The sequence below is a fragment of the Mycteria americana genome, chromosome 1, assembly GCF_035582795.1.
Source record: "Mycteria americana isolate JAX WOST 10 ecotype Jacksonville Zoo and Gardens chromosome 1, USCA_MyAme_1.0, whole genome shotgun sequence".
NCBI lineage: Eukaryota > Metazoa > Chordata > Aves > Ciconiiformes > Ciconiidae > Mycteria > Mycteria americana.
The window spans coordinates 106,576,950-106,598,268 of NC_134365.1; the positions used below are offsets into that span (position 1 = coordinate 106,576,950).

Here is a 21,319-nt window from a genome sequence, read left to right on the forward strand (position 1 = left end):
TCCCTCTAAATGGCTTTATATTGAGAAAGAAAAAGGTTAGGAGTTGTTTTCATGGAGCTGATAGTACAGCTAGGTATGCCAAAAGGCACGATGTTTTTATTTGAGACATACCCTGTCTCTAAGCTCACCTGCAAGTTCTAACGTAATAGTGCCACCCCCGAGAGGGAGCAAATGCAGAACCTGATGGGCAGCTTCTATACCCAAACACGTTTCCGCAAGCTCACCTGAGGCATTGTGCCTATAAGGGAAGCTCTTGGGAGCTTTGCAAGTACAATGCCCTCTCATAACCCTTGCCTAGTGCACCAGTATCTTTGAAAGCTTTCAAGATGATAGGGAGTTACATAAATGCCAAGTACTCTTACATGTAAAAAATCAAAGGTCATCTAAAGAAACATATTCTGCTGCAGAGGGATGAATAATCCTGAGGTTGGAATATGCTTTGTAATGTTTTAGTAAGACATGAAAGTGCTACTACTTCATGAAAGCACAAGAGACATGTACCCATCTACGATTAGCATCAGGCATATGTCTCGTCAAAATCTGGCATGTCAGTCTGTGGCAAACTTAGCATGATCAATGTCAACACAGCACTTGTTTTACTATCAACAGACCTGGAAACTTCCCTGGTAAGGTGAAGAGCAGGTATTTTACACTTTCACTTGCCTGACTGAGCAAAACTGTTAGACATACACCAGGTACCATTTCTCTTCCTTTCTATAGTCTGATTGCACATTTTTATATTGATGAGATTAAACACCTTTGACATCAACAGTCATCGTTCAGTTGTACACATCTCCTTTATAACTCAATATCCTGCTCCATATGTATCTATATTCCCTACCAAAAGGGAATATGAGAAGACCACCGCTATAGCAATCTGAATGAAGGTTCTTTTCACTCTTCTCTTTATCAACCATCTCTGTGTTCCCATGCTACACCCTTTTTGCTATACATCTGCATTCATATTTATGTCTGTGTTTATTGCCCACTTGAAATCCTTAAGTAGTACCACCAGTGAAGATAAAATAAAATAACCTATATTAATTTAAAATCATATCTGCCAGTTCTACATTGTTGCACATTGTGCTTCTTCCAAAGGCAGCTATATAGTTACAGGTACTTGGGTGCACAAAGTGATAAGGAGGTTTCTATGGCAATTATTCATTTTAATTGAAATTTTTTTAGGGAAAAACTCATTTCATGTGCAGCATGCAATTTGCATTTGTTTCCAAAGAATCTGAACTTGCTCAGGGTGAGCTGTGAAATCATATTTTCCAGGAAGACACAATGTTTAAAATTCTGTCTGCGGGATGGGAAACCGAAAGGGGTCTTGGTAAGGTTGTTAAGCCTATTAAAATTTAAGAACATTTATCCATTTATGCAACTAGACTATCTATTTTTTACTGTCAGGTAGAGATTTTATGCTTCAAATGAAAGAAGAAGAGTTAAAAATCAAATTGATACACAATGTCCTTGAAGCTACAAGGTAGAGGAACCAGAAAAAAAGAAGTACCAGAAAGGACAGCAGCGAGACAGCATGCTGAAAGAGACAGGTCATCAATGAGACCAATCCACAAGATCAAACACTTGTATTTTCACATATTTTAGTTCCTGTGTGTTAAAATAATAACGAAGACAAAGTTAGTTCCAGCTTGAATATATTTTAGAGTGTGAAAATAGGAGTTGGAGGAAAGCAACTGTTTTACCTTGCTTAGCTAATAAAATAAAGATATAAGTTGTTTTCCTATAGAAAATAGGATTTCTTTCCTCCCCTATTCCCATCACCACCATGAGTCAAACACATTTTAGGCCTAAATTTACAAAAAAACCAAAATCAACTATTTCAAGTGATGAGGACCTAGAAACAATCTCTGAAATGTTATTTCTTATTCACTAAATTTATAGCATTGCCTTTTCTGAAACAAAACTCTACTAATTTTTTACCTATATCATCGTAAGACTGTATAGGCTAGGTGCCAAAAGTGTCTCAAGCTAAAAATAGTCCTTGTCTCCTTCATAAATATTAAATAAATATTAAATTGCTAGGAGGGTGGGGGAGGAAGTGTTCTTTACCAGCCACAAAATCCTCCTAACTGAGCAAAATCTGTACTTAAAAACATGTGGCCATGGCAGCATGTGAGGAGAACCAGGAGAATAATTTTAACAATATAGCTTTGGTATTAGTGTATTTGGCTCATTGCATTTCCACACCTATTTGGAATATCTAAAACAGAAAAAGGAAGAATATAACTCCTAACTTGAATGTCAAGGATTGCATCACAGTTCAGAAGAAAGCAAAATGACGTGAATGTGATTTTCATAGTATATGCCATTCATTTTGAATAAAATGGAGACTGAGAGTAAATCCCTTGTTGAAAGGCATGGGATCGGGAAGCAGACATTCCCTCCATCTGACCAAGCGACTCTTTTTTCCTGGCCCATGCCAAGTTCTATTTTGGTCAGAAAATGTTTTTGCAAGACAAGGGAACCAACTTGCTTGAGAAAGAAGTGTGAACCTGAAAGTGGTCTCACCAAGGACAATCTAGCAGCAGAGGGCTTTTTACTGCATGGACAATCTGCTCTATTTTTGGCACCTGTTCTGCCATATGCTGACAGCTGTCATCTACCTCATCTTCTGCTGCAGTTAGGACCCTCTGTTGATATCTGCCTGACTCCCTTTGTTTTACTACCTTACTCTCTCATAATTATTAAAATATAGAGCAATCAATAGAAAGGTTTCCTGAATGTTTTTTATGTTTCCAGACATAAAAGAAATGTACTGTCATTCCTTTGTGTGTCATTCTTACAAGTACACATATAGAAAATAACTTACTGAAGGGAAGTAAAGTTAAAGGCATGCAAATTTGATTTAGTTCTGAACATGGCAATATCCACGGTCACTCAGCTCTGATGGATATAAAGGCTACTGGTGGTGCTCCTCTTCTAAGGTTCTGTTTCCTACACAGGACTTAACCCTACACCACTGTGTACCCTACATCTACTCAATAGTTTTCACAAATTGTCAGGGTTTGAGAAACACAGCTATGAAACAGCAATTTTCATGGTGTTGAAGGGAGAGGTAAGATCTGAAGGTTGGTTTTGGCTAGCATTAAGAGACAGGTTTGAAAAGACTCTGGCTGAGGCACTGCTCTCAATAAATTAAATGTAATGACTGGATCTAGTAGAAAGCTGCTTTTTATAGCCAAATTGTATGCTTGGCTGGGATAAGTGGGGAAGGGGGGGGGGGGGGGGAAGAGGAAGCATTTACAGTTGCGCTTGCCATCATTCACTGAGAAAACCACCAACATATCAGAGCCATAAATATCTCTCTCCATTTTGGCTCAATAACACAAGCATCAAAAGCATGTAAAGGAAATCTCTTTCTTACTTACAAAAACACATACATATACACACAGAAAAAATTGCCAACGAAAGCTGTAACTTCATTTTCAGAAATGGCAGAATGTTTTCTGTGTAGGACTTGGATGCACAGTATCCAAGTATACCTTGGATGCCGAGTATACCCCTCGGTATACTCAAGTCTGGAAATGTCACACAGAATGCAAAGCTTTGCCAATGTAAAAAAGACTAAATATCTCTGATTGAAGGACCTCAAGTTTTTCTTGACCACATTAAGACATTTTCCTGTCTTACAGATGCACAGTAATCCCTCTGTAAAATGAATCATCAAGTATTCCTCGAAGTCTTGGGACAAGCTAAAAGTTCAATAAAGAATGTGGTCCTTTACATTTACACACTTCAGCTCCTCATATTTCCTGTGGGGAATATAAATTGCTTCTAAGTACTTACTATGCTGCATGCCATTCAAATTCTGTTGCTTCAATTCATTATATTAAAAAGTAATGCAAATTTCAATTATTCGTTGTAAAAGTACAGATTTAGCTAAAGTACACAGAAAATTCAATTCACACCTAAATGGCTACAAAGTTCAAATTAATCTATTTGCAGTCCTCCCACGTCCTTCTCAGCATCCTTTAAAATGTCACGTATTTTATAAAAGATATAGATTTTGCGAGTATTGATGTGCTCTATCAACAGACAAGTTCTCTCTGCTTTTAGTTTTGCAGACATTATTTACCCATCCCAAATCGCTAACAATTACAGCTAAAATAAAGGGGTCCATATGAGTAAAGGTTACAGGACCAGACTTACTGCTCAAAAGTTTGCACCTTATAAACCTCTCATCTTCAATCCTACATTCAAAAGGTACTTATGATTTCAAAGAAATTGCAAATCAAATGATTACACGCTACAGGAAATTAGATAAAAGAGAAAGGAACCACTTCAACACCATAAAGAGTTTCTATTCAGCTATTATATTAATAGCAAAAAAACATATTTTGCTTGTAGCTTCTGCAGGTATAAAATGACAGGTTTTAGACTCTACTTTTATTGAAGTGCATAGATCCACAAAGCATTTTCAGTCCTGCAAGGTGTTTTAAAGTCTTGTAATCATTCAGCACAGCATTTGGACAGCACTTCGTTAATTTTAAGCAGAGGAGTAACTGCACTTGTTAAAATATGCTCTAGATATGTAGCACCTTTCAGAATAAATTCAAGCAGTAGAATTAAGTATAATATACTGTTGAACTTCTGTACCACTACAATCAACACCAAAGCTTTTGCATTTTTGAAGCCAAGTGATGAATTTATACCTCATAAACTTAGTTTTAATTTCTTTACGGAATCTAATGTAATCTTTATGTTAACATTCTATTATGTAAAATGTAATGCTTTTTCATTTCAGATTAAGATAAATGTCTTAAATATATCCTACTGCAGTGATAATGCCCTTCTTTTTGTAAGGAATGGACATTTTCCTGTCTTTTTTCCCTGCTAATTTAACTAAAATTAAAAAATCTGTGCATGGTACGATTGGAAAAATCAGGGCACTAAAACCGAGCATTTATATTAGTTGTTACAGTAAGAATGCCTACCACAGCAACTGTGTATCGCACTAACAACCAAACAAACCCACAGTACACTTGAAGCAAATAGCGGGATTATATACATATATATATATATAAATATATATATGAAATATACGTATGTATACACACAAACACACACACACACACTAATAAAACCAAGCCACAAGGTTTATGGACTACTTCTTCCCTTGCCAGCCTCTCAGCACCCATAAATGCTCTCCCAAGATATTTTGCAACAATGTTTTCCAAATTAGCTTGCAATAAGAATTTCAAATATTATTCTTTTCCTTTAATAATAACATACAATTTTATATGCAAGAGAGTACTTCAGTGAAGCCCTGCTCCAAAAAATATTATATAATAATTAGAGCTGAAAACATATATTCCTAGCAAATATTTCCACATTAAAATAGTAAAGGGAAATGGTTTTAAACATTTCTTTCTTAGAAAAAATGATGCAGAAGCATGAGTTCAGGAAACGATTTACCTTTCTTGTCATCGAAGTACAGTGTCTGTTGAGCTGGATTTGACCACTGGAGGGAGGTGTTATCATTTTGATCGACCCTGCAGGTCAAATTTGCTGTTCCCCCTTCAACAACCGTGACGTTCTGTGTAAGTGGAAACTGCCCTTGGCTGCCTGAGGAGGGAGGGGAGGGGGGGGATGGAGAAGGGAAGAGAGAAAGGGGAAAAAAGAGAGGATTTAAGTTGTAGGACTGAATTTATTGCAGCAGCTTCCCACAGATAACAGTCTGAATTCAGTGTGATCAATTCTGACCAAAGAAAGGTAGTACAATAAATTGAAAAAAATTATATTCACAATATATTCTCTGTATCCTAAACCCTCTATGAAATAGGTTTGTTTTTTTTTTTCCTCTTTCCCCCCCATAAGTCATACTAATTAGTTCCAAAGAAACACTGCAATTTTATCTCCTCAGGCATACCCATACATCCAGGATATGCCTCTGCATAGGGCTCACGTGCTACATACTTACACAGACATCTCAGTACAGATAATATAGTTAAATGGCTGTTGAAAACATCACTGAAAGCGTAACACAAAAATCTGCATAGGATTTTTAAAATAGAGGGACAGGGCAGCCTTGACTCCCTGTTTCTTTTTCTGCTTTTTAAAGAACTCTCAGGACGATGTTTTTCCTGCCAGGTTTGGAAAGTTGTTGGAGAGCAAATGTAGTGTGAATCTAATACTTGATGCATCTTCTGTTGAGGGAATATAACCTGATCTCATATGAAAATGGAAGTGAAGATGTAGTAGGTCTCTTTCACATCTGTGATTCTATCCCAGAGCATTATGAATCACATTAAGTGCTTGCTGAAAAGTCACTGGGAAGATTTCCAAATACCTCTACACAATACAGGAGCAGCATCACCCAGGTTCTTGAATCACAAGCGTTTTCAATGGCATAGTTAGACTAAAGTGTTTATGTATTGTGAGAATAGCACACACCTTGTCAAACAGCACAACACATTCTGACAGAGTATCGCGACAAGGGAGCACAGTAAAAACATGCAAGTCATTTTTAACATGGGTGGGGAAAACAAACGTTCTTCAATAATAAGCAAGACACATCATTATCTGGGAGATATATTAATTTATTCAAGGATACCATGCAAAAGAAAGACAATCCAACAGTCTAAATCAAATACATGTTTCTTTCTTTGCCTCCTTTTATACAGGTTCTATTAATACAAGAAGCACTCAAGGGTACGTAGAGCTGCTAGCATAAGAAGTATAATACCAAGATTGACACTCAAGTGGGATGTGTCAGAAGTGAAAAATCTCTCTACAGTCCTACAGGAGTGAACAAGCTCATAGACATGCCATAAGTACATCAAAGAAATGATATATACAATATCCAGTAATTATACTAATACAGAATCACACATCCAGCATAAAACCTTCACAGAAACATCCTGTTTTAGTGGCTCTCATCAGAGTTGTTCCCAGCTAAGTTAAACTGAGGCCATGTCTTCTATATGGAAGGCATGATAATATAGAAGTCTGTTATCTAGTATATAGGTTTTCAGATGACCAGAGTAAGGAATTACTAAATAAAAGATTAACAACTGAACTTTTTATTTGACCTGCTGATATTGCCAAAAATATAGTTCTAGCCAGGTTTTGACAGCTGTCCATTCAGCTGTCCTATGTCATTCAGCTGTCCTATGTAAAATAATCTTAATGGCCTTAGGCCTGGTACATAAGCATCCACGTCACTGAAACCATTAGCGTTTAGGTAGTCTAACACTCTCCACTGTCTTGGTTTAAAATAAATAAATAAATAAATAAATAAATAAATAAATAAAGGATTTCCATCAAAATGCAAATCTGAATAACTGGTATAATGTTTGTAGAAATATCAACTTCCTGCAGATGTCTAAAGACCAAAATTTACTATGTACTGATATTTACTATAAGAGGGTATTTACTATCAACAGGATAACAAGATATAGTAAATAAAAAATAAGGAATATTGAAAACACCATGGCTAATTTAAATGCTGCAAACAATAAATGCCAAAATTCTCATGACATCCTCTGTATCTGACACTTCATTAATCAAACCCTGCTTCTTGAAAACCACACATTGAGAAATACTTGATGAGTGAAAAATCATAAACAAGGATGGAAAAAAAAAAGAAAACAGAAAAGATTTGTCATTTCCTTCCATTTCTCCTCTTTCAATTCCAATGTGTCAAGGAACCTCAAGATATTGCATAAATTGCTTATCGCTTAAATTAGAATTTTAAAAATCCAGAAAAATGCACACAGCCTGTTATTACTTCCACTGAATTACAGGCATCTTACCAAAGAAATAACCTTCTAAAGAATGAGTTGTGGATAAGAGGCTATGTGGGCTAAAATATTTTTTGCATACAAGAAGCATTAAACAGAACCTAGCACCAGAGATTAGCACAGTGAAATCTGTCATTTACATTAAAGACTAGGAATGGAAGATAGTTTAATAAGGAACTTCTGTAATGATTTAGGACCCTATTAACATTATTTGGGAGATCTCCACAGAATTACCCTATATTCTCGTTCTGATATTATAGTTCTTATCATGAAGGTGTCAGTGTATATGCAGTCTATCATTTGTTAATGATTGTCAAGTCACAGACTTGTTTGACCAAAAGAGTGGTTGGTAGGTAAACTTTTCTGATCAGCCATTTAAATGGAAACTGTAGATGCCATGATCTGAAAGAGATCAGAAGAACTTTCTTTTCTCTGGCCACTCTACTGCATGCTGATGTTTTGGAAGCAAAAATTAATCTAGCATATAAAAGTGAAACCAAAGCGTTCACAGAATCACGGAATCACAGAATCATATAGGTTGGAAAAGACCTTTAAGATCATCGAGTCCAACCATAAACCTAACACTACCAAGACCACCACTACACCATGTCCCTAAGCACCTCATCCAAACGTCCTTTAAATACCTCCAGGGATGGCGACTCAACCACTTCCCTGGGCAGCCTGTTCCAATGCTTGATAACCCTTTCAGTGAAGAAAAATTTCCTAATATCCAGTCTAAACCTCCCCTGGCTCAACTTGAGGCCATTTCATCCTATCCCTTACCAATACAGAAGCTGTGTGGATCTGGAAAAGATGCACATAGCTTCATAGGAAGCTTGGAATGGAGAAAGGTACAGACAAAATGAGCCATTTAATCTGGAAAGTAGCCTAAGTGGAAAGAAGGGAGCCTGTGCAGAACGGAGAAAAATAGACAAAGCAAGGCCAAAATAATTGATACTGCACACCTCTTAATGAAGATCAAAATTATTAGTAAGTGATGGGAAAACTAAGACAAAGAAACATTTATGAGATTTACTTTATTGTTGGTATCAGCATCTAACTTGGGTTATTGAAGTAGGAACTTTGGGGGTGGAAGGACTGGAGAAGGTTGTAAAAGCCTATACCAGATAGACGAACATGATAGAAAGCATCAACATCATGCCATTTAACACAGCTTTATAAGTGTCAAAGAAGTGGTTTTATGCCACTAAAGATTAGATCTGGTCCTGGGGCGACTGACAGTATTTTGTGGGAGAGCCCTCATTTCTGTTAAATCGGTAGGTAGCATGTGCGCAGGAAGCACGCCAGCAAAGCTGCCAGCCCGCGCGAGCGCTCAGTGCGACGGAGAACCCAGGCCATGGGTGACGCAGACGGGGCGTTCTCAGCCAGCTCTAGGTACCGCCCTTGAACTCCGGCGGCAGCGGGCTCTCGCGGCAGCACAGCGACCCACAGCTGGGGGCCACTGACTGGAATCACATTGTTCCCTGAGGTACTTGCTTTGGAAAACACCCTTACACCTGGGATAACTTACCACCACTGCAAAAAAGCATTCGTACTCCCAGCATTGAATACGCTGGTTCTGATCCATGTGCATGGTCCCATTAAGTCAAGAGTACTTGGTGATGAGCCTTCAATAAGAAGGCAAGCCTAAAGACCCTGCGAGATTGAGTCCGATGTGTTAAAAGAAACACAGTTTTCATCATCATTTCAACAACTGGGTGCTACTACTGTGGTTCTCTAGTATGAAGGTTCTTAATACAATCATTAAACATTCTTGTAATAATTTCTTCTTTAACTCTGGAAGCAGAGATTGAACACGACAACGCCCTCTAACAAAAGCATTCTGCCTTGACTTAAGAAGTCTAGTAATGGAAAACTTAGTGGCACCTTTGGTAACTTATTTCAGAGACCAACGGTCATCATTGTTTAAACAAGAAAACAGGGTTTTATTCCTACTCTGAATTTGTCTCACTGCAGCACCTAACTTCCCCTGGCTCTTGTTACATCTTTTTCCCTGCTCTGAAGAGCCCTCTATTATCAAATTTCTCTTTCTTTTGCAGGTACTTAGAGACTGTGATCATATCACCCATTAACCTTCTCTTTGACAATCTAAATAAATTGAGCTCCTAAGTCTTTCTGTAGAAATCATATTTTTCTAATCCTTTAATTAGTCTGTGTCTCTTCTCTGTGCCCTCTTCAATTTGTCATCTTTTTTTCTGAAGTGTGGAGCCCAGACCGGGAAACCCCACTGCCCCAGTGTAGCAGTCACAGAAGGAAAAAATACAAAGGTGATGCCACTTCTCTACCAGCACTTCACATTCTTGTTTGCATACCTAAATGAGTCCCCGTGGCCACAGGGTCAGATGGGGACCCACGTTTGACTGATGGTCTACCATGATGCAAGTGTTTTCTCTCGGACACCGCTGCAGAGACAACCCCCCGTTCCAGTTCTCCTCCTGTAGCTCCTAGATGTACGTCCCTATGTTTCACTGCACTGAAATATATACTCCTTTGAGCCCAGTGACCTCTGCTCGTCATTATTTCATATATCCACAGTCTTTGTGGCATCCGCAAACACTGCTGGCAACAATTGTGTTTCCTAGGGTGTTTCTGAAAACCAACTCTAAAAACCATTTAAATAGTACAGTACCAACTGCTTTCCCCAAGCAGACAAATGCACAGAAACATGACTGTTCAATGGGGAGTTCTTGTTTATCATTACACTTTCACCCTATTTTTTCAAACGGTTCTAATCTGCTTCATGCTTGTAAGGTTGGTTTTGAATAAGTTTTGGTTATTACTCAAGATGTCATGCTATTTCAAGTCAAAGGCCTTACAGCAGTCAAAAAGATTTTAAAGATTGCAGTTACCTTTTTCTAGACATAACTGTAACTTAAGAAGTAATGAAAATATTAACTTAGTCAAACATTCGTTTATAAATATATTCAAATACATATCAACAATAAATTCACTCCTAATGAAGATTTGTTTTAAAACAGAGCATAATAAAAGTTTCTATTAAGCCATAAAATTTAAGTACAAACTAATGTTCATATTTCCTTTAATGGTGGTAATGTCAGTGGGACATAACCCCATGAAACTGACTGAAATCTCAGGTTTTGAAATCTGAGATTTTGAAAATATTTGAAAGTATTCCTAAATCTACCTTTGACTTCTCACATGACCTCAGGCAATCCATTTAATCTATCCTATGCTAACCAATCTACACAAAAGAATTAATTATGCTTATTCCACTTGTAAAAAGATTTGGCTCAAAAAGGATTAGAATTTTTTTTTTATTTTTTCTACATGTGTTTCCACTTACTCTGATTTCAGCCCATACTGCTGCTGCTATGAGACAGAGAAATGTACTTATGGGGAACAGGGTCTTGAAACAGTGACAAAATAAACTTTATAATACTTCCATTTGTGTTTATGGATGAAAATTTATGTTACTTTGTTGCATACGTTGTTCAAATCACATATATATTCTGGTTTGTGCATATATACTGTTAAAGAAAACTTCTATACTCATTCTACAAATGGTGTCAGATCATTTCTATTCTCCCTATCTAAACATAGTTTCCTTCTTTGGGTACAAGTCCTTGTAATAATTAAGTTAATTTAAAAAATGTAAATGTCTTTATTTGTGGAATTTTTTTTATATTTGCTGCACAAATTTTAGACACCATCAAGAAGTAAAATAAAAAAGACAGTGGATTTCCAAGAACTTCCAGATTTTAGTAATGAATCCAAGTCTACCTAAATCTTTTCAGTTTCTGAATTGAACTCACCAATGTCACAAATACAAAAATTCTTGCATCGTACTTATCTTGTTGAAAACCAAAAGTGATGATGGCATTAACAAACCCGGATTCATAGCAATGGCAAACAATACTGAACTAAATTGTTCTTTACTCCAGCAAAACTGCTACGTGGTCAGTATGCATAAGCAGAAAGGAATAAAGAACATAGCATATGACTTAATAATTAATTACACGTTAAATTTCAACATCCAGTGGAAAACCTCTAAGCACTTCCTGCACTGATGAGCAGTGCATTAAGCACTTTGCAGATACATCACCTTTTAGTCTGCACTGTGCTAGCTGAACAAACCAAGATGTTTTATTTGCCTCTCACCGGATGGCCCCTCCATTCCCAGAACAACTTGGCAGCCCTTCTCTTCCTTGAACATGAGCAGCCAGGATGCTACACTCCGCTCTAGAAATCTTAGCAGTACATTATACAATAGCACTAGTAATCCTTTATTTCAGGTTGCAGGTATGGAAAAGATGCCCAAATTCGGTACTTGTACTAAGGGCAGATACTGAGATTTGCTTTAGGAGGTGCACCAGGAGAAAAACTACCCTATGGGTTACGTGATGATGATGGGACACTGGGCTTGCAAAGGCCAGGGCTCTCTTGAAAGTACGCACCCACGTGCACTCCAGGCTTTTCCTGCCCGTCAGCTTTTAGAGAATGCAGAAAAAGGCATGAGGCTGATCAACAGCAGGAATATGGGAATTATCTTCGTTTAGCTGGAGAAACAGAAGGCAGGAGTGTAAGATGGGGGGGTAAGAAGATAAGATGGGGCAGGGGAGGGGGGTGAAAGTGATATCTTTCACATGAATTTTAATTTGCACCAAAGAGAAATCCCCCCTTAAATGCTACTTAGTAAGTATTAAAGGGCCATTTTATTTTTATAAACATCTAGAAAATGCAGAACATATAAATAATGAATACTCTTCCGAACACAGCTTTTTAGGTCAGTTCAGTGCAATTTGCTTCCTGCTTCACTATTGACAGAGATAATTGACAGGTATGATCAAGATAATGAATGTGACTCAGATGATCATCGTCCTACAGACAGGGCTACCCATCCAGCTTGCTTGCTTTCTTCACAAGAAATGGTTGGCAATGACACTTCTACCCTCCACCAGCAGGTCAGGTCAACCAGACACATATATATCCACTACAGTATATGCAATTATGTTGTGTTCCATGATCAAACCTTGAGGTAAATCAATCAATTTTACTGTCTGTCTGGAGCATACTAACAAAGAAAGAATAACAATAATAAAAAAAGTACTGATGGCCCATATTACAATTCCTTTGTATCTGAAGAGGAAGAAAGCAGTTTCATTGGAAAACACTACAAGGTATATATAAAGATAAATTACAATAAGCAATGAAGCTATTGCAAAAAGAAGGCAGCATCGAGATATCTGTCACCATGCTGTATCTTGGTCCCTCTGCTCATTTTAGGAGCTTTGTTAGCAAAATCATTTCAGCTATTTTGCCTAGATGGAGCTATAGTGAAGTATATTCTATCACAGGTTGTTTTTGCAATGCTTTGTGGAGGACCAATACTGCTTTCCAGTAGAATTGACAGGCTCATATCTCATTAGCCACAAGCTGTTTTCAGTCAAGAAAGGCTTTTTTTTTTTTTCAACCCAGAAATCATGGCTCAACTGCTTTTACAGATTTTAAAACTGATTTTTATCTCAGTATGAGACAAGACTATGCAGAATACATTATTTGGTCCAGTTTGGAAACATTCATCTTGTGAGTTCATCTCATGTTTGTTTGTTTATGTTGGGGGGGTGTGTGTGTGTGTACTTTTTGCAATTAAAATGAAAACTCTTTAATGATTTCAACACTTCCATTTGATGCTTAGGTTATATATTCTAATCAATTTACCAGGCTAATTATAACTATGACTAGGTGGCTGTAAGCACCGAGAAAACATAATCCTCTCTTTACTTTTGTTTCTGCAGAGGTCTGCTTTTGTAGGAAATAGTTATGTTATAAATTAAGAGTTTCACAGTATCAGTGCAGCAAGCTTTGCCTACTCATGTCACTGTATATCAGAAAGCCATAAAAAGAAATGGCTGTGGAAAGAGAGGAGGGACTGGACAAGGGGTGACAGCAGTGGGTTAGCAGTCTTTTGGCACATCAGCTCTACCTTCTCCTGCGAGCCTGGCTGCCCAGCCTCCCTATGAAGTAAATGAAGTTTATCAGCGTATGCGAGGGAAAGAATAGAGCCTATAGTTCTATTCATTCTCACACATCAAGCCTATAGCAGAGATTAAGTAAGAAAAACATTTATCCTCTTCAGTCTTGCGCAGAACCACAAAGCCATGGGCTTTTTTATTTCACCCCTTTGCAGTATGATGTCAGTCAAAACAAGAGCACATAAAACCTTGAAAACTGCATGAGAGGAAATAAAAAAAAAAAATAAATCTTGAGCAAATTATTATTCAAATCAGTCAGATTTTTTTTTCTATTGACTTCAATAGGACCAGGCCCTAAAAGAAAAAAACTACAGAGTAAATATCTGGGTGAGGAGGCAAGCAACTTACTGCTTCAAATAGGAGCCTGCATCTGTAGGGAGAATACATTAATTTTGGCCTTCTTTCTTAGCAAATGAATTAAAACATTAGAAACAAAAGCAAGTATGCCGAAACATCTAAATATACGGAATCAGTTTCCTGGCTTTTGCTCTTAATTTATATATGAAATAATGCAAACATCTCTCCAAGGAGATTAAGTGTTATTAGCTTGTCTTTATCTAATTTAAAGAAAAATGATACTGTGAACTGCATTTCCGCAGGCTTAAACTGAGGTCTGCATTACTGTGCAACTAGTGTTTCCTCTAGCTTTTCAATAGGAATCAATCCCCTTCTCTATTTTTTCAGCACGGATACTATGCAGAAGGTTAGTGTCCTGGAAATTTTGAAGGCAACTACAGAGAAGTTGTTGGCCCTATTATTTTATTTCATTTCTAAGAACAGTCTTAAAAGCGTGGTAAAATATTGACTACATATTAAAGAAGATATTTTAACTCTTGATACATAACTACCTGCTTTGCTTTATTCTAAAAGACAAGATGACAATGTAGCCTTCGTGCTAAACTGTATTCATACAGCACTTTTAAAGAAAGAGAAATTTGCCTCAGCATATTTTGATACACAGAAAGTCTTTGACTGGGTCAATTGGCCTTTCCTAATTTTCTGCCTTAAATAGCAATAATTTAGTCCCACATCTGGATAGCATATACTTTTTAGAGTTGATCCCCAGAGAGAATGTCCTGTAAATTGTTTGCTAACTGAAGAAATATTGTTTAAAAAAGAAACAAAACAAAGAAACAAAAAAAATGTGTGCTTTGATAACTATTACATGCTCCAGTAACAAAACCACTTGCAGAGAAAACTGGAGTTAATGAGAACGCTGCAGAAACTTACTACAGAATGACAGAGTTTTAGGAGAGAGGGACGAAATAACTCAGAAAATAACTGTTACCCCCGAACTGTGCATTCAAGGTCACTGGGCTTTTTTAAATGTTTAAGCAATTACTAAAATAATCCAAAGGACAAGAGCACACCAGTACAGCCGCTGAATTCAGACTATAGAATTTATGTTAGACAGCAATAATAGAGAAGGAGGAAGCCTTTGTTCCTTCCTTCACTCCCTGTGTTTCAGGTGTATGTTTCTACAACAGCAAACTCAAGATATAATTGATTCGGACTGTATTTCAGTGAAAGAGATTGCAGATATAAACTTGAGAAAATTGCATATTGAAGTACAATTATTCCATAAAGATAAACAGGAAAAAATGTGAGAGAGACAATGGAATAAAAAGTATGCACAAAAGTGCTATTTCCTAGGGACCTTGCATAAATTACTATATTTTACTCTTTTCAGACTATCACCATGGTATTATTAGCTTGTGAATGGAGAAGAGTATCCAGTGATTTTATTTATTTATTTATTTAGAAAGGGGAAAAAGGCATTCCCTTCCACCACTCTAAACTCCCGATGGAAGTTACAACCCCCCAAATAAATTAAAGTGAACCTCATCTTCCCATGACTGTGATAACAGGCTGCTGAATTTTCTGTTTCTCATAAGTGCAAATATAGTTTAGAACTCTCTGTTACTTTTCACTTTGAAGTGCTATGCTCAATTCTTTGTGCCTCAACTAACTGTAAAGCCCTTTTTCTCTAAAAGCAGGAAGGTACCCAATTCTAACATGAAGAATAAGGAATTGGGCACTTTCATTTCTTTGAGGATCTGGGCCTCATTGTCACATTTCCATAACTAATCTGTAAAATGAGAATAATGGCATTTTCTTACTTCACAGCAGTGCTCCAAGAAGAAAATGCACAAAAAAAATACACAGAAGCCAGATAATAGGGTAATGGAAGAAATATATAAAGCTATGGTGGAGACAAAATATACATACAGATACAACCCAATTAAATCTACTTCTTGCTAGAAAGTTAGAACGTACCACGTGCTTTCTTCTCCCCCAAATCCAAGCATTTGATCAAACTAACTGGTACTTCTTGCAGTTAACACAACCAAAAGAGTAAGGCAAATCACCTCTCATAAAAGTCAGTCTAGAACTTCCATTGGTTTAAGTCAGTATCAGGCTTTATCAACTTCACATCAGTTATGTACTTGGCCATTCATGCTACGGAAAGTACTTTCTGTTATAATTATTATTTCTCTGTTCAATCTTCTTATCTGAGCAACAAATGAAATTAAGTCCTGGACATGTCATCTTAAAAGAAAATTAAAGAGCTGTAAACACATGACTTGCCAGACTTTTAAGGACTGACCATCAACCACACCACACAGGGTTCTGGGAGGTGTACAAGCAGGCAGTATAGCTCAGGGCTTTGACTTTGTCTTTGCATGAATGTGTGCTACCATTTAGAGGCAGGTTTAGCACAAAGGTGACTTAGTGACAGAACTGAAGATAGGGCTCTGACTTTTTCAGAAATTGAAGAATATTTAGGGGGTTTAAGGACAAAGTGAAATTCATATTTGGAAATGTAAAGCACGTCAACATAAACAAGGTAAGATCAAAAGCTAATTATGATGTTTCTACAGTAAGTAATTAAACTAACATATTAAGAAATTTAACTTATATTTCCAATAGAAACATACATGACACTCAAGCAATATTAGCCCATCTCAAAAAAGTGACTTTTGCAGAGAATAGAGGAAAGCTCCTATCTCTCCCAATGTAGGCCTTCCCCCAAAAAACATCATACAGGTAAACCAGTAGCCAGTCAGCCTATATTGCTTGTATTTCATAGAATCATAGAATAGTTTGGGTTGGAAGGGACCTTTAAAAGACATCTAGTCCAGCCCCCTCTGCAATGAACACGGACATCTTCAACTAGATCAGGTTGCTCAGAGCCCCATCCAACCTGACCTTGAATATTTCCAGGGATGGGGCACCTACCACCTCTCTGGGCAACCTGTTCCAGGGGTTGCCACCATGGAACACCACCCTTGTAGTAAAAAATTTCTTCCTTTTATCTAGTCTGAATCTACCCTCTTTTAGTTCAAAACCATTACCCTTGTCCTATCACAACAGACCCTGCTAAAAAGTTTTCCCCATCTTTCTTATAAGCCCCCTTGAAGTACTGAAAGGCTGCAATAAGGTCTCCCTGGAACCTTCTCTTCTCCAGGCTGAACAACCCCAACTCTCTCAGCCTGTCTTCATAGGAGAGGTGTTCCAGCCCTCAGATCATTTTTGTGGCCCTCCTCTGGACCCGCTCTAACAGGCCCATGTCTTTCCTGTGCTGAGGGCTCCAGAGCTGGACACAGTACTCAAGGTGGGGTCTCACCAGAGCAGAGCAGAAGGGCAGAATCACCTCCCTCGACCTGCTGGCCACGCTGCTTTTGATGTAGCCCAGGATACAGTTGGCCTTCTGGGCTGCAAGCACACACTGCCAGCTCATATCCAGCTTTTCATCCACCAGTTCTCCCAAGTCCTCCTCTGCAGGGCTGCTCTCAATCCCTTCATCCCCCAGCCTGTATTGATACTGAGGGTTGCCCCAATGCAGGTGCAGGACCTTGCATTTGGCCTTGTTGAACCTCATGAGTTTCACATGGGCCCACTTCTCCAGCTTGTCCAGGTGCCTCTGAATAGCATCCCATCCCTCAGGTGTGTCAACCACACCACTCAGCTTGGTGTCATCTGCAAAGCTGCTGAGGGTGCACTCGATCTCACTATCTATGTCCTTGATGAAGATATTTAACGGTACTGGTCCCAGCATGGACCCTGAGGGACACCTCTTGTCACCAATCTCCATCTGGACATTGAGCCGTTCACCTCTACCCTCTGTATGCGACCATCCAACCTCATCCACTGAACAGTCCACACATCAAATCCATCTCTCTAAAATTTAGAGAGAAGGATGTTGTGGAGGACCGTGTCAAAGGCTTTACGAAAGTCCAGACAGATGACATCCGTAGCTCTTTCCCTGTCCCCTGATGTAGTCACTCCATCAGAGAAGGCCACTAGGTTGGTCAGGCAGGACTTGCCCTTGGTTAAGCCATGCTGGCTGTCTCAAATCACATCCCTGTCCTATTTGCTATGTCACAGTTGTGTATTTTAGTTCAGGATCAAGAGTGGTTAATACAATCAGTTCTCCAGAGTGCTATCTTAACACTGTGATTTGAGGGCCTCAAAAATTGACCACCACACTGCAACATACAATCTGCAGGCAGCACTCTGCCTGAACACTGCTTTCTGTCTTCTGATTAATTGCTTACTTACAATAAATAATCAGTTAAAAGTATAAAATACTCTGCTTTGGATACTCCCCTCTTTCACTGTGGAAAGTCTCCACAGAATAAGAGCCAGGTAAAAGGAATAATCAGCAGTTCCAAGCAATAGATCTGACTCTAGTTACATGCACACAAATCTGAAGAGTTTACTCAAATGGCTACAAAAGGAAGAGAAGAACTTAACGTTGCTGATTTTTCTGAGATGACTCTAACAGAACGAGGGTTGTCCACACCCAGCATCTCCTCAGTGAGCCAGCAATTCTGTAATTCTGTAGTATGTGTGCCAAAAAAGTTTTGACACCAACATAATTCTGATGTGCAACAGGACAATAGGAAAACTATCTGAGCCTAAACATCATGGGAAGTCTTACACCTATACTGTCAATTTAAAAGTAAAGCATGCAGCTACACATGCTATCTCACTTACACTGTGAGTTCTTTGTATATCACATCAAACAACTATCAGATGTTTAGCAATGATAAAATATAATTTAAAATATACTGTCAGTGTAATTTGAATACAATGTATTAACAGAAATGATCCATTAGCAAGTACTTACAATGGCTTTAAAACTGACTGCAATGAAATGCAATCTAAAGCCCACAGTTTTCACACTTTTTCCATCCTGTCTCCATGAGATACCTCATTGCAAGCCACAGAGGTTTGGCACTGTGATGGAATGACCCAGCCATTTACCCTCTGGAAGTCCACTGCACTTCAAAAAGTGCAAAAAACCCCAACCAAACAACAACAACAACAAAGAAATCAAAAGAGAACACAAGTGTTCTGATGTACTCCAGCCTGGCACAGCACGGTTCCACTTTGGGGAAATGGTCACAAGGCCTGAATGTAATATTTTGTGTGAGAGGTTTTCTTTCTAGTTTTGTACACTCAAAATATCCAGAAAATACTGAGAAGCATCCAAAAGCTTACATGTTTATCTGAATGTAATGCAAACCGTGCCTACTCTTTAAAGTGCACTATTAACACAAGTTCTTTTTATTTTAAAAAACACGAAAATAAATTACTTAAAATGAGATCAATGTGGGTCTGAAGATACATATTTTAATACTCTTAACAACAAATCTTTCCAGTATGTAGAAAGTAAATACTACTAAAGATGCCCTGAAGCAATGCCCAAAGTTTATGGCAATACATTGATAATCCTCTTTCAAGCATGCTCCATCCAGAAGCAGTTTCACAGGTAAATAAATGGGGCAGGGAAGAATATGAAATTGTCAACCACGGTACTGCAACAATTATAAATGGGTGAATCTAATCCTTCGCAAGAAAGGTATTCCTAGAAAGATGACACAGACACGTAACCTCAAGAATGTCCAAAAAGTTAATTATAAAAAGGTCACAAAAGCATTTTATCTTCCTGGGATGCCATTTGAAAGGTTGATAACCAAGACGAGCAGAAGTCCATCTCTCCCCTTGCAACAAGAACAGTGGAAAGACAAACAGCTGAGAAATAAGAAAACTACAATCATATTCAGAGATATTCACAAGAAGACAAAATCACTCACCCAATCCTAGATTGAGGTATCACCCTGGAGCAAGTGTTCTGAAAAATGTTGCACAAGTACTTAGACTCTTTAGGATTACTGTGAAGATTCAGCCCATCTAGGATAATGCAGGCTTTGGGGTTGGGTTTTTTTTGTTTCTTTGGGGTGGTTTTTTTGGTTTTTTGTTTGTTTGATTGTTTGGTTTTGTTTGTTTTTCTTTTTTTTTTAAATAGGAAGGGAAGAAAGCTAGGTTGCCACATCATTTTGTATGCGTTGTTCTTCCAGACCCGAGAACTACAAATATTCATATACAGAGCTTCAATATGGAGAAAATTACAAACAACAGCTAACGTACCAAAGCAGTAAATGAATCCTTTCCATAGACTTCCTAAATCAGAGCCACAGGTTTTATCTTTAATCCTGTATGTTTCATCTTTTCTGTGAATTAAGAATTTGTGTAAGCTATTACGTGTTAAGCTGTCACTGCCTGGTCAAACTGTGCACTGGACATTTGCAACCATTGCTGGATTCTACATGCTAAACTCATGTTACTTATGTTTCCTTACAACCTGGTAGGGAGCATTGGCTCAGGTGAGCGTCTCTCCACAGGCTTCATGTATTACCCCTTTGTTCAAGTCAGATCGATACCCAGCCGATCTGCCTGCAGAACCTGTGCTGATCTCACAGATACTTCAGTAGCCTAATCATAGCCTTTCCTACAAATCTACCCTATTTAAATCTTGGCTTGAAATCCTCTGGGGATATATGAAAGAATATAACCTTAATATTGGGTGAAGATATTTTGGAAAATAGTAAATTTGTTGGGAAAATGTAATGTTTCAGGAAGACTGAAATTACTATAAATTCAGAAATAATTGAGAAAATAATTTTGGCTAGAGGAAAAGTAGAGATGGACTGAAAACATTAGAAATATTAATTTTTCCCCAAGTGTTAAAAACAAACCAATTTTGTTCAGAAAAATCAAAATGCTTTGGTTTTCATTTTTCTAAATTAAACATTCCACCAAAAGAAAATTACACAACCAAGAAAAAATGCAATTAAATTAGTGGATTTGATTCATTTTTTTTCTCCTCATTTTGCCACAACCCTTTCATCATTTCCTTGCTCCCATCTCTGAAACATTTCAAATCTATTGGAAAAAATGCACTCTCAGGCTTTCCAGCTATAGAGTCATTATAAAAGAAAATAATCTTGCATCTCTCCAGAAATACAGTTTTCCTTCTTCCTTCATCCTTAAAACAGATAATGGAGTTTGAAGTCCAACATGCAGGTAACCCATCTGGCAAGGACATTATTTTTGTCTGTCTGTTTATCTAGGTTTTCTGTTCAATCAGTCTTTCCACCTGAGCAGAACACAATCAAGGTTTACAATCCTTCTACTTTTACCTTTGTCTCGCCACCTTCTGAAATTTCTTCCAAAGAGAGATGTTAAAAG

General features: G+C 37.8%; 1 protein-coding gene across 3 annotated transcripts in view; it reads right to left on the reverse strand.

The window, feature by feature from the left end:
• CADM2 (cell adhesion molecule 2) overlaps positions 1–21,319 on the reverse strand; it is a 702,605-nt gene that overhangs the window by 192,267 nt on the left and 489,019 nt on the right. For all 3 annotated transcript variants that reach the window (XR_012777775.1, XM_075516406.1, XM_075516421.1), the window contains one exon: positions 5,440–5,589. Coding sequence is in view for 1 of the 3 variants with exons in the window: in XM_075516406.1 (XP_075372521.1) it covers positions 5,440–5,589 (150 nt within the window). In the remaining 2 variants the exon portion in view is untranslated. The remainder of the gene's footprint in view (positions 1–5,439; positions 5,590–21,319) is intronic.